This window comes from Erithacus rubecula, assembly GCF_903797595.1.
Source record: "Erithacus rubecula genome assembly, chromosome: 17".
In the NCBI taxonomy this organism is placed as follows: domain Eukaryota; kingdom Metazoa; phylum Chordata; class Aves; order Passeriformes; family Muscicapidae; genus Erithacus; species Erithacus rubecula.
In genome coordinates, this window is record NC_136669.1 from 15,160,210 (window position 1) to 15,173,359 (window position 13,150).

Below are 13,150 nucleotides of genomic sequence, written 5' to 3' on the forward strand. Positions count from 1 at the left end.
TTGACACTGGCTAAATGCCAGGTACCCATCCTCTTCTGCTACAGCTGGACAGAGGAGAAAAAATTTAGCAAAGGGTTCATAAGTAAAGGACTGGGAAAAAAAACACTCCAATGGCAAAACAGGTTCAGCTTAGAGATATGATGTAAACATTTTACTTACAAGATCAGAGCACAGAGATTAGAAGTAAAACAAGCCCTTAAAAACACCTTTTTCCTCCTAGCCCCTCCCTCTTTCACACCATCAGTGCAGGGAGAAAGGGCATGTGGGGTTTGGTCTGTTCAACACTGGAGGTTTTCTTCCACAGCTCCAGGAGAAGAGTCCATGCTCTGTGAGACCATGGGGTTCTTCCCACAGGAAACAGTTCTCTGTGAACTTCTCCAGTGTGGTTCCACTCTCACAGGCAGCAGTTCCCTGTAGATCTCTGCATCCCCTGTGGATCCCCATGGGCTGTGGGTGGATCTCTGCATCCCCCATGGATCCCCATGGGCTGTGGGTGGATCTCTGCATCCCCTGTGGATCCCCATGGGCTGTGGGTGGATCTCTGCATCCCCCGTGCATCCCCATGGGCTGTGGGTTGATCTCTGCATCCCCCAGGGATCCCCATAGGCTGCAGGGGCTCAGCTGTTTTACCATATTCCTCACCACATCCTGCATAGGAATCTCTGCTCCTGTGCCTGGAGCACGTCCTCCCCCTTCCTTTGTTATCCCAGAGGTGTTACCACCATTTCTAACTCACCCAGCAGCATGTCCATCTTCAGAGCCATCGTGGATTGGCTCTGTTGGACATGGTGGAAGCTTCCAGCAGCTTCTGACAGAAGGCACCTCTGTGGCCCCCCACTGCCACAAACCAGGAAATGTAGAACTGATGGTCACTCTGCCCCTTCACTGGGCAGCCTGTGCCAGTGCCTGGCAACCATTTCAATTCCAATCTAAACCTTCCCAGGCACAACATGAGGCCATTTCCTCTTGTTTATCTCTTGTTATATCTGGAAGCAGAGCCTTACCCCAACCGACCCCACCCTTATTTTATGCAGTTGTAGAAAAAGATGATCTAGAGATGAGAGATGTAATAAGGTAACTCAGAGATTATTGCATCATTTCTTCTACCACCTAAAAAGCAAAGGAATAAGGGATAACATGTGGCCTAAAAGAAAGGCTGATCCAAGCTTTTCTGCTGACTGTGCAGGTAGAGACTAAGGGGCTGGAATGTTCTTTTCTAAGCAGAGCTCTGTGTAGTTTGTGTACACTAACGTCAGCTCTGCCCTTCTCTGCCTCTCTGCAGCTGCAGCCAGAAGTGGAACGCTACGAGTGGGTGATCATAAAACACCCAGAACTGGCCTCGACTGGATCAGAGGCAGAAAACCATGCCCAAACAGCTTCCAGCACCCTTTCCTCCAGCAGCATCCCCTCAGACCCCTCAGATCGCCTTTCTCCCTTCTTAGCAGCGAGGCACTTCAACTTGCCTTCCAAAACAGCCTCCATGTTCATGGCTGGCAGCAGCGAGTGCATCATTGTAGGTGAGTCAGTGAGAGAATTTTCAGCACAGATTCTACCCCAGCTCTTCCTGTCCACCTTAGATACATGGTAAATACACCTGACCCCTTTATCTATTTCAGTATCACTACATGTAGAGATAAAATTGCCCAAAATCTGACATAATTTCCCAACCAAAATCTGTGGGAAAACCTGCATACAAGCATTTTAGAGAAGAGAGTAACTCATGGATTTAAGTACAGCTATTCCTTCATACTGCCTAATGCACAATGAGAAGTAGTTCTCAAAAGGGAGATTAATTTGCATCAAGGCTTTTGAAACAGAGTAAACTGAAAAATATTTTAATTCTCCAGGAACTTTATTGGATCTGTGGTGCTGCTGACTTTGGCTAAAGTCTGCTTAGTAAAGTTGTCACTTAAATGGGATTTAAAAGGAACAGATTAAAATTGTAGTTGTCATTTTCCCAAAAGTCTTTACTTGACACTTGTTAGGAGAGCAACTGGTCTATAATTTCCTCTGTCATGTCAAGTGTTGGCTGATTTCCCACTTAGCAGCATGTGCTCGAATCATAAAATCATGGAATTGTTTAGATTGGAAAAGCCCTCTAAGACCATGGAGTCCAGCCCAGCACTGCCAAGGCCACCACTATCCCATGTCCCCAGGTGCCACATCCACATGGTTTTTGAACACTTCCAGGGATAGTGACTCCATCACTGCCCTAGGTAGCCTGTTCCAATGCCTGACCACCCTTTCAGTGCCAAAATTTTCCCAATATCCAGCCTAAATCTTCCCTGGTGGTAGAGGCGTTTTCCTCTTGTCCTGCCACTTGTTCCCTGGGAGCAGAGCCCAACCCCCACCAGGTTCCAGGCTCCTTTCAGGGAGGTGTAGAGTGTGATGTGTCCCACCAGCTCTTCCTATCAGCCTTATTGAAGGGAGTCGCTTATATTTACCATATACTACACTATGGATGATAATAAGAGAGATAAAGGCCTGGGCATAGATACATAGAAATTAATGTTGTACACAGCTCCCATTGTGGACCAGAATTCCCACCATTTTGATTCTTCAGATGGCTTTAGTAACTGTTCTTTGATGGTTGCCCAATAAGCAAAAGGGAATCTTCCTTTTTTGTACTCCTAACATATTTCTGCCTAACTTTATTTCACTTCTCTGTGTTTTCTGCCTGAAAGCTCTGTGAATTTGGCACAGACCCACAGATAACCAAAATGCTTTCAACTCTTACATGTTTCATAGTGATTTAGAAGACCAAGCCAGTGCTGTTACTTACTGATTTTGTTCTTCTCCCAGCTTTGATTTTCACTTCTAACAGAATTACTTGGTTTTCCTTTACTGAAGAAAAAATTGCAGTTGTAGCTTCCAATATCCTCCAGCACTGAAACAGAAATCTTAAATGCAGGTAGTTTTTGTTCTTACTGAGTTGCATTACTTTTCTTTATTATTATTAGAAGAAATAATACAGTTCTGATATTATCGTTCAAAATCTATACATCTCATGATATACTGTTATATCTGAAGACATCAAGTAAACAAACATTGCTGAGGGCTTCCAGTTGCAACCCTTGGGAAAAGCACTAAAGTCTTTGTACAGCTGTTTCCCATAATTTCCCAAGAAATGCAGAGACATCCTCACCCTGCCTTTGTCTCTTCCCAGGTGGTGGTGATGGCCAGGCTCTGTACCTCGATGCAGATCTGAACCACGGGAGAACCAGCCACTGCAACACTTTCAATAACCAGCCACTGTGCTCTGAAAGCTTCCAGATCTCCATCCTGGAGGTATGGGGCTTCAGGGACACCATGAATGGTTGATGTGATATCATTAATCAGCTAGTTTTTCAGTTGTCCAGGTAAATTCCGATACAGAAGCTGAATTGGAGCATCCTTCCTGCTGGGCTCAGTGCTGGGAGTCATTCCTAAGTGATGCACTTGCATGCAGGCCTAGTTGTTTACTCTTACTTTATTTAAGACAGATCAAGGTGAAGTAATGTATCTGGTTAACTGCTTGTCCCTTTACCTCTAGAGATCTGTATTCAGTGACTGTTGGTAAAAATGAAAATGTGATGGGTTCAGAGGTGGATACAGGTCTGAATCATGGGATAGGATTAAGTCCACAGTTCCTCAGTGTCACAGCTCTGGCTGAGCTGTGCTGCAGAGCCCTGTGCCACGGGCACCAGTACCTGGCCTGAGCCAGGAATATCAAATGTCTCCTCACAGGGAGCACTGGTGACCTCAGATTTTACAAAGAATAGTAGTTCATAAAATCACTGCTCTCCTATGAGGAGACATTGTGCAGACAGATCAGTACTATTAAGTTATGAAGCTCTTACTTTCACACCAGAACCATGAGTGCTGATGTACTTGTACCAAAACCTTTGGCATGTTCCAGTTGTGTATGTTTGAGCAGTCTGCCTCTGAGAAATGCATCCAGGCTGGATGGTGATATCTCCAAGTCTTGATTTTGTTTACATTCCTGTTCCATATCAGTAGGATGGCTTTGCAGTCACTCCCTGTATCAGGCAGCTGAAAGCCAGAGAGTATCTGCAGTGCTCAGAAATGCTCCTTTCCTCATCTTTTCTGGGAGCTGAAATGAAGCATTAAATCTGAAAATAACTGTGCTGATATCCCCATGTGTTTGGGGAATTAGACATGGTGATAAGGGGAACTTAATCCTCTCCCCACAAGTAAAGAAAGGAAGGCAGGAAGCAAATCTCGGAGTGAATGAGTTTCCCAGGAGAACTGGAGGCAACACTGTTTCTCCAGATGTCTTCCCAGTGATGAGATCCTTCCTGAGAAGGTAACAGTTTTGCTTCCTGTATGTTCTGGTAGGGTTTGAGTGATGCAAACAGGCTTTGCTCCTTCTTGAGCATTCCTACATTCTCTGCTGACATGCTCTGTGGCATGTAATGCCTGGAGCCAACTCCCCAGAGTCTTTATCCAAAAAATGCACTATCTGTTGTGGAACTTCTCCCACATGAAGCACAAATAAACATCAGTGAGTAGTCCAGAACATACAACAGGATGCTCAGAGCTTCATTGAGTAACTCACTAGTAAGATTTATGACAACAGGGAAAATGAAGGAAAAGATAAATTACTGATTTTCTAAATAGTTCAATGTAAAAAATTGCTTAAAGTCAGTTTGCTACTTAATGTTATTGCTATTAAAGCTTGAAGTTCATTAAAAGGAAAAATTTATATAAATAATGATAAAAGATAGGCTGAACAGGATCACATTCATATTCAGAGGTGAGTTTTTGGTCATGTTGGCTTATCCAGCTTGACAGTACCTGACGACTTGATTGCCTCTTGCAGAGTATATGCATAAACTTGGCAAAAATAAGATTTGCTTTTTAGGGTGCCATTTTGAATTTCTGTCAAAATAACTCTTTGAAAAATTAGGCTATGTGCAGAACAGTTTAAGAAGTCTTTTGCACCATTTGTATTTGGAATTGGATTCTCTCACCCTGTCTGAAAGTCATTGAGCCTCCCTATCTCCTTCCCACACAGTGAGTTCTGCCCTGTTGTCTTTTCACTGGTTTACCATAAGCTTGATTGAACTGCAAGAGGTAATTCAGTTATACTAATATATTTTGATGTGGAAGAACTTAGTCATATCTGGCTTTTTGCAAACACTGACTGATGCTACCCTCTATTTTTCAAGCCACCCATGTTACTTTGCCCTTGTAGGTATCCCACAAGCTTCCTCAGACAAAAGAAATCACCCAAAAGTATAGATTCTCCTTAGTGTAGGTGGGATTTTCATTTGGTTTGAGTCTCCTCTTTTGAACTTGTCTGAGGAAGTGCCTTTGGGAGCAAAAAACAACTCAAAAACACAATAGTATTGATTTCCAGCTTGTTGTCAGAAAATCCCTGGAGCTGTGTGCTGATAGGATTTGTGGGAGTGTAATCTTCTACTCCAAATGAATAAATTTTATCTGCAAAAACTTGGCTGCATCTGGCAGTGTGGTGGGATTTCCTCGCTCCAATCCCTGCCAGGTGCAACTATGTCAGTATCTTGTCTTAAGCCATATCTAAGAAACATGCCTCAGAAACGTGTTCATTTCCCTGCTCTGTTCTTGGGGCACAGTGATTTGGGTGTTTGGAATCTGAAATAACTCCTGGTTGCTTGGAAACTCATCATAGGATACCAGTGTGAGAATCCAAGGAGCAGTACTGGAGGCCAGGCACAAGACTGGTTTGGCTTGGTAAAGCACTGCCCTGCCACAGCCACCCTGTGGGACTGGTCTGTGTGGTTTGAACTGGAATATCCTGGGTGAGCAAGAAGCTGCAATAATCCAGAGAGAGCAGTTCTACAGTGTTCAGTAAAAATGGATATTCCTTGTTGTGCAAATCCTTATCCATCATTCCTGTTGTGGTTGTGAGACACCTTAGAAGAACAGCATTTTTACTTGGTTGTCTTCCGAGCAGCAAAGAGGCATTTTTTCTCTCTCTGCAGTTAATTGTTGTTGCTGACCAACTCTATGTCAAAGTTCAAACAGTTTGTTTCATGTGGAGGTCTTGAGATGGAGGCCACAGGCTGGTTTTGAAGACAATGACTACAATAGACATCTTTTCAGAAAGTGGAGTTATCTCAAGTACTCCAGCCATTAAGTGCTTTCGTCGTCGGTTACTACTTGCACCTCTGTTGCAGTAGGCTGTAATCCCTGTCTGTGATCGTGCTGGCAGCAGTAAGAGTCACAGGATGGGCTTGGGCTGGGAGCTGCTGGCTGGGCATTGGTCACCTCGGTTCTGTGAGAGTGTCTGTGCTTTTCTGAGAAGCTGATTTTTGCTTGGTCATATTTCTTGAAGGCAGAAAATATTAGAAACTCCTGACATCTGAAACCTGACTTCACTGTAAATGGCAACCAAGCTGTTTGCAGGCCACGGGAACTATATCCAGCCAGGCTGGACAGACTTCACTGCACCTGAGCTGTCTTTCCTGCAGCTCCTGCACTTTGGCATGCTTCTTTTTCTGATACAGCACATTAGTCAACCTTCTGTTAATAGAGGCAAATCAGCAAAGGGGAAGGAAAAATTCTCATTTCCTCTTTCATGACATATCTGAAGTCAAAATGGAGTGGGGGCCAGTACTTTTCTTTGAAGAGTTAAACCATGCCTGTAGAGATCTGTGGTAACCCACAGAGAGGTGACATGAGCAGATCCATCAACTGCTCTTCATGTGTGTGTATTGCAATTGTGAACTTTGTCCTTGGAAATTCATCCTTATTTTTGGTGAGGCATGATCTGCTTTGCCCATGGGGACACTGATGCCACAGCCAGGAGCTGACCCACAACCATGGCACTGCAAGAGCTCAGCTTCTATGAGTGATACTGAGTCAGGCTGTTGGGTACAGCCGAGGCGTGGGCACCTGGCTGTTCTGCAGCTCTCTGTCATGAATTTCAGACTATTCATAGTCAGGTTGAGTGTGTGTGTACTATTTGGGGTGATGTTTTCTTCAGATGAGTGGTGATGTGCTGCTGAATTGGTTTTCTACCCTATCTTGAAATCACTGCCCTACGTCAATGGTATTTTTGTCACTGTGCAGAGTCTTGGATTATATTAAAAGTATTTGACTGTGGAGGCTGCTGGCTTTGTCCTTTGTTCTTGTCTTTTCCTTCCAGTAGAGCTCATAGCAAAAGGCACCCTGAAACTGAGAGAAACCCTGGAGCATGTGTTCTCTGACAGAACTCTCACTGTGGTGAGGTGGTTACACGGTTCCTGATTTCAGATATCACAAAACTTCCCCTGAGATCAGGTGTCAAACTGACTGTGAAGTCTCTAGATAGCAAATTCTGACATGAGCCTTCTTCCCTTTGCAGAGCCAGGGAGCATGGTTTGTCCCAGCCCTGCCTAGGTTTAGAGTGGAGGTTAGGGGTGTCTTCTGGCCACCAGCACCTGTAAGTTGCAATCAGACCATGCAGTGACTAAGGATGTAAATGAAACAGGTGGAATTCCATGAAATTTGGGGGTTTAAACAGGCTGATGTCAGACCAAAGGGATTTGGGTATTTCCCCCCAAAAGACTCCCACCCGTCTATATCCATCTCATATACAAATCTGGCCTGCTGTGCTGCTGAACCACAGAGCAGAGCTGTGATTTAAGGCTCAGTGTGGAAAAGGGATTGCTGAGCTGGCAGAACCAATTCCCAGATGATTGATTCTCTGGCCAGCTCTGTGCTGCCAGGAGGTTTGCTGCACAGGAAGCCCGTGGCCACTAGAGGTTCCTCTCAGCCTGGTCCTGTGCCTCCATCACCAGCAAATCCATCCTTGCAATCCAAAAGGGCTTTCTTCACATGGTTTCCAAAGGTGACCTGAGTCTTACACACCATAAATCAGAATTTTACAACTCCCTTAAAGGCTGTAAACTTAATCATGAAGGTGCTTAGTAGCAGGAAGATGTAAGTGAGGGGTGTGAGGAGCTGAGCAGTGCAGGCAGCTGTTTTGGGACCTCACAGCTGCTGTAAACCCAGTGACTGAGACCTGAGAGGGAATGTGCTTGATTGCATCAGACAACAGAAGCTAAGTGTCCTGCCTACAAAGTGTAGTGGTGGAAAGGTTCTGGATGATGTCTCAGGGCTGGTAGCAGCTGCAGGAGCCTAAACTGGAAAAGGAAGGCTGTGCTGTGTCTTGCTGTGCTACTGCAGTAGAACAGCCTGATGTTTGCCAGTTGTGCTTTTTTTTTTCTGGATTTTCTGTACAGGCCTTTATGTAAATGTCTCAGAGACACATGCTTCCTTGAGAGATGTTTTATAACCAGCTGTGGCACAACATTGTCTCTGGCAGTGAGTTTAAAGGGTTTTCTGCCTTTTCAAGCCCCTAACTGGGTGCTTCCAGCTCTGCCCTGCTATTGCCCTTCCCAAGCACAGCTGTGGGCTGCAGAGCCTGTGCCTGAGCCTCTGGGAGGGTTGTGGCTGCACTCCTTGGCTATACTCTGGTGACATAGGCTGCTACTGACTGATTTCAGACCACACCAACGGCTCTTGGGTGGAGCTGGGTACAGACTTCAGCTGGGAAAAAGTGGAGTGTGTTTGTTCCTGCTTTGCAAACCTGCAGCTGGATGCTGCTGGGCAAGGGTAGATAAGGCACCAGAACTGTCCTGAACCTGACCATGCACCTCCCATTGCTGACACAGCTTTAATCCATGGCCACATGTTGAGCCACCTCCCTTTCTGTCATTAAATGTCCTCCAGAGTTATGGCTGTGCCCTCCATGTGTCACTGACTGAAGGATTTCTGACTGGGCTCACCCTCCTCGTCCCTCAGCCATGAAATTAAGGAGGCAGGTCTGGAATCCCATGGGGAAAAGTGCAAGCCCAGCAAGCCAGTGATCATCCTCCCAGCCTGTGTAATGCTGGATCCTCTGTCCCATAAAGGACTGGGAGTACACATTTTTGATCCGTGAGCATTCCAGAGCAGCACCAGCCTTGGCTGCACCAGCTCAGCAGCCTAGCTGGCTGCAGCCAGAACTCTCCCACTGGCAGTGGCTGGGCACAGTCTGTTCCTCTTCCTTAAACATCCTCCTCATGCTGAAATCCTCCTCCTTAAACTTCTCTGGGTTTATGTGAAGACCCACTTTTGCCCCCTCACTCTGTTAACTCTTGGCTGTGCTGCAGGGAGCCAATTCTTCTAGAATATTTTTTTTCCCTTTTGCATCCTTATCTGCTCCAAGGATCTGAGTACACCGTGCTTGGCACACTCAGCTTGATAATGCTCTGAATTCAAGCCCAAGAAAGACCACAACTCAAGCGAGGTTGGCTGCGCACTGTGAATCCTGCAGAGCAACAACTTGTTCAGTTTTGTTCAAGGGAGGTTTAGGGCTGAATCTCCACAAACTACCACTGAGCTGAGCTGGGTCCAGCTGTACATCTAGTCCGGTATCTTATCCATGGACTTCCTGCATGGCAAGTCACACCTGCCTGAGGATAGCCCTGCCAGCTCCAGCAGCACAAAGCCAGTGGCTGTGGGGTTCCTGCTGAGCTGTGGCACCCTGCAGTCTGGGTTCTGGCAGCCAGCTGGCACGAGGGGTACATCTGCATCAGTCCTTGGCACCCCCAGAGCTTTGCCACGAGCAGCTGTGTCTTTGAATTGCAGCACTCCGCAGCCACCTGCTCCCCTCAGCTGGACAACAGGATAGCCCTTGGGCACAGTGCAGCAGTGGAACTGGGCTTCCACAGCTGCAGGGCTTCCCCATGGCCACACTCACACCAAGTTATTGGAGAAAGAGACAGCAATATCTCAGAGATCTGGTTTTCCCCAGGTTTAGCTGCCTGTTTCACAGAACCGAGGCAGTGAATTCCAGCATTGCTTCCTGCAGGGAAAGGCTGTGCTGGGGCTGGAACCATGCTGGGAAGCAGAATCCCTCCCAGTTACCCACCATTCAGACAAAGCCAGAGGGAAATGGATTTCAGCAGTTCCACAGCTCACAGAAATGGATGCTCCTGTAAGGATCTGCCCAACAAACAGTCATAATCTCTCTCTCGAGCTCATTAGGCTTTTCTTGCACTTCAGAACACCAGCCACAGCTCCTGCAGGATACTGTGCTCTTGTGGGGTGAAATATTTCTCAGAGTCACGGCTTTCTTTGCAGCCCATCATGCGTTGTGCCCAGAGTCAACTCCAGCTCGGAAACTGAATTCAGCAGTTCAGCTGAGTTCAGTTTAAGGACTGCAGAGCCATAGCTCCTAGAAGTCTTGAGGGTGTGGGTCTCCTCAGGATGGCTTTCTTCCTTAATGAGCAATAACAGACTCATGAACAGATTTTTGAAATTGCAGAAGTGGAAACCACAGGAGGAATAACTGACTCACTGAGAAAATCTTATTAAAGTGTTCAACAGAGCCTTGGGAGGGAGGCAGGGGCAAGTTAGGGCTTTTCAAGGATGTGTGGGAGCACCTCTCCAGACCAGCTGCCTGCCTTGTGCTCAGCCCTCTGACAGTGTTGGAGATGCCTTCAGCTCAGACCAGTCTCTTGGGGAGCATTTCTAGCCCATATTTAGGAGGAAAATGGGCTACTCCTCTGGTTGGTGGGAACAGGTGTTTGCTCTAGCCTATTCCCTTGGTCAGAGCAACCTCCAGCTGGGTCAGATCCAGTCCTGGGCTGTCCTGAGAGCTGCTTGCAAAGAAGAGGGTCCAGGGCTGCCCAAAGGAAGTGGAAGGGCAGGCACTTATCCTGCAAACCAGCACACACTCACTCCAGGCAGAAGCTTTTGGCCTGATTTGCTCGTGACCTTGGCCATGGTGCGTCCCTCGGACGGCCGGAGCCTGCTTGTCAGGGCTGGATCTGTGTTTCTTTGTACACACAAGGCTGCACTCCAGTCAGCTTCTGCCCTGCCTTTACGCTGGTTTTCTCAGGCAGGAGATGTTTTTAAGGGTTTAATATTTAATCTGCACCCTACTGAAGAGGAGAACTTGTAGAGGTTCCAAGAGCCTGGGACATAGCTGCTCAAGGTCCTCATCCTTCCCAGGCTCTGTGCGCCTCCAGCCTGGGAGGTTTTCAGAAGGGCAGTGATGTGAAATCCAGGGATGTGAATCCATGTGAAAAGCCACTTGCTAGGGATGAAGGGAGGATGAAAGGCACATGATGAACATACCCCCTCCAGGAGGAGAGCTGCACTGCAAGCATAGGGAAAAGGGGGAAGTTTTTTACTTCTGGGCAGTTTTCTGCAGAAACACACTGCTTTTGGCAGGAGCAGCCATGTCCAACAGTGAGCCCTTGTGGCTCCAGGCACTGCCACGACAATGCTGGTCACCCTGTTCACACCAAGGCTGTGGGAGCAGCTCTGTTCCTCCTTATGCATGGGATAAGGGTCTCCCTTCTCCCAAGGCTGCAGAAATGGGGATTATCCAACAGGTCCCTCTTGATGCCTGGAGCCAGCTACTATCCTCTGTGGAGCAGCCCTGCCCTGGCCCCAGCAACCCTGGTGTTCTCCAAAGGACCTTGTCCTGAGCCCATCCTCCCTGCTGCTGGTTCCCCACTGTCACCAAAAGAACCACAGACGGATCTGTTCTGAAAGCTCTTGGGGGCCAAAAATCCCTATATCCCAATCCCAAACGTTCCCTGCTGCCATTTCTGCAGGCTGTGCCATCCTCAGTGCTGCCTGGTGAGATCCAGCACATGGAGCTGCTGCCTCCCACCCGGCAATCCCAGCTCCCAGTGAGATGCAGAGATCTCCAAGGGCTGCTGCAGCAGGAGTTTTCCTGCAAGCATGGAAATGGGAAGGGAGGGCTGGAGCACGAGGATAAGTGTCCAGGGAACAAGCAGTAGTGGGGTGAGCCAGTGCCTCAGCAGATATTACTAATACACGTGTACAGGCATTCTGAAATAACCTGAGCTCAGCTTCCCCATGTGATCCTGACTCTGTCAGCTGATGGGAAAAAATTCTGTATGGAAGAATTGGCTGTTTCTTGGAAAGGCCTGGGACTGTGCAGGCCATCCCTGACCTCTGGGGTCAGCCAGCCTGGAGCCAGCTGTGTGTGAGAATGGGTGAGGACAGAGCCTTGTGTATCCTGGAGGGAAGATGGAGGAGGGACCAAACTGAGATTTGATTGAGATGTTTGGCTGGTGGGGGCTCTGTCCTGATCTTAGATACAGGGCTGCAATCTTATCACAGTCCCCCTATGTTGAAGGGAGGTGTCTCCCCTTTCCCAGTACACACCAAGAGAGCCCAGCCTCTTCCTCACTCCAGGGAGAGGAGAATGTTTGGAAGAGGAGAGTCCAGTGCAGGACCAGGCTGTGAGGACGTGGTATGGCTTCACTCATCCCAGTTGTCTCATTTCCATCAGGGACTAAGGTGATGGTGTTTCCCCCTTTCCCAAAAGGAAACACAAAGCTGTTTTTATGCCCACTGTAAAACCTCCTGTTTTTTTAAACCATCAAAGCAGTGCTGAAAAACACAGTGCTCGATTGTCACTTTTATTGTTCCCTGGGCTTTGGGCCATGTCTGTCCTTATCTCTGGCTTTCTGAACAATGCCTAAACTTTCTGAGCTAATAAACAAAATATATAAAATCAACTTCTTTTAATCTGTTCAACATATGCTGCCTTTTAATTTCTGCTGTGCTTAGGGGATATGATAGAAAGAGGAACTAATTGCTTTCATATCTCCCCCACATCTTTCCACTGAGTCTCTTCTTCCTCTTCCCCTTTCCCGAGCCAACATCCCTGTATGATCTTTTGTCATCTGCAAACACTCTTGCTCTTTTTATCTGCAGCCACTGAACTTTGCCATCTTGGCTGTGTCTTCTCCAAACCTCAGTGATTAATGCAGCCATGGCTCTGGCCCAGCAAGGAGCCCAGTGCCTGCCTAGCCCATGACAGCTGTCTGTGGTCAACAGTGACCAGTGACACCTGGCCTGTACCAGCCATGGGGTGGCCACAGGCCAGGACAGTGACCAGCCCCTGTGCTGGGCACTGCTGAGGCACCTGCAGTCCTGGGGTCACTTCTGGGGTCCTCACAACGAGAAAGACACTGAGGGGTTGGAGCATGTCCAAGGAAGGGAACAGAGCTGGGGAAGGGGCTGGAGCACCAGGAGAGGCTGAGGGAGCTGGGAAAGGGGCTCAGCCTGGAGAGAAGGAGGCTCAGGGGGAACCTTCTGGCTCTGCACAACTCCCTGACAGGAGGGGACAGCCAGGGGGATTGGGCTCTGC

At 47.6% G+C, this 13,150-nt stretch overlaps 1 protein-coding gene across 9 annotated transcripts in view; it reads left to right on the forward strand.

Annotated features, from left to right (window-relative positions):
- The window catches only part of TBC1D24 (TBC1 domain family member 24), a 37,103-nt gene extending 24,299 nt beyond the window's left edge, over nucleotides 1-12,804 (forward strand). For 4 of the 9 annotated variants that reach the window (XM_079321095.1, XM_079321090.1, XM_079321093.1 and 1 more), the window contains 2 exons: nucleotides 1,283-1,517; nucleotides 3,167-7,089. In XM_079321095.1, the coding sequence (XP_079177221.1) occupies nucleotides 1,283-1,517; nucleotides 3,167-3,321 (390 nt within the window). In that variant the 3' untranslated portion in view covers nucleotides 3,322-7,089. Of the gene's footprint in view, nucleotides 1-1,282; nucleotides 1,518-3,166; nucleotides 7,090-12,189 lie in introns of those variants that run through there. The other 5 variants (XM_079321092.1, XM_079321091.1, XM_079321088.1 and 2 more) reach the window with 3 other exon arrangements.
- The last annotated feature ends 346 nt before the right edge of the window (nucleotides 12,805-13,150 follow it).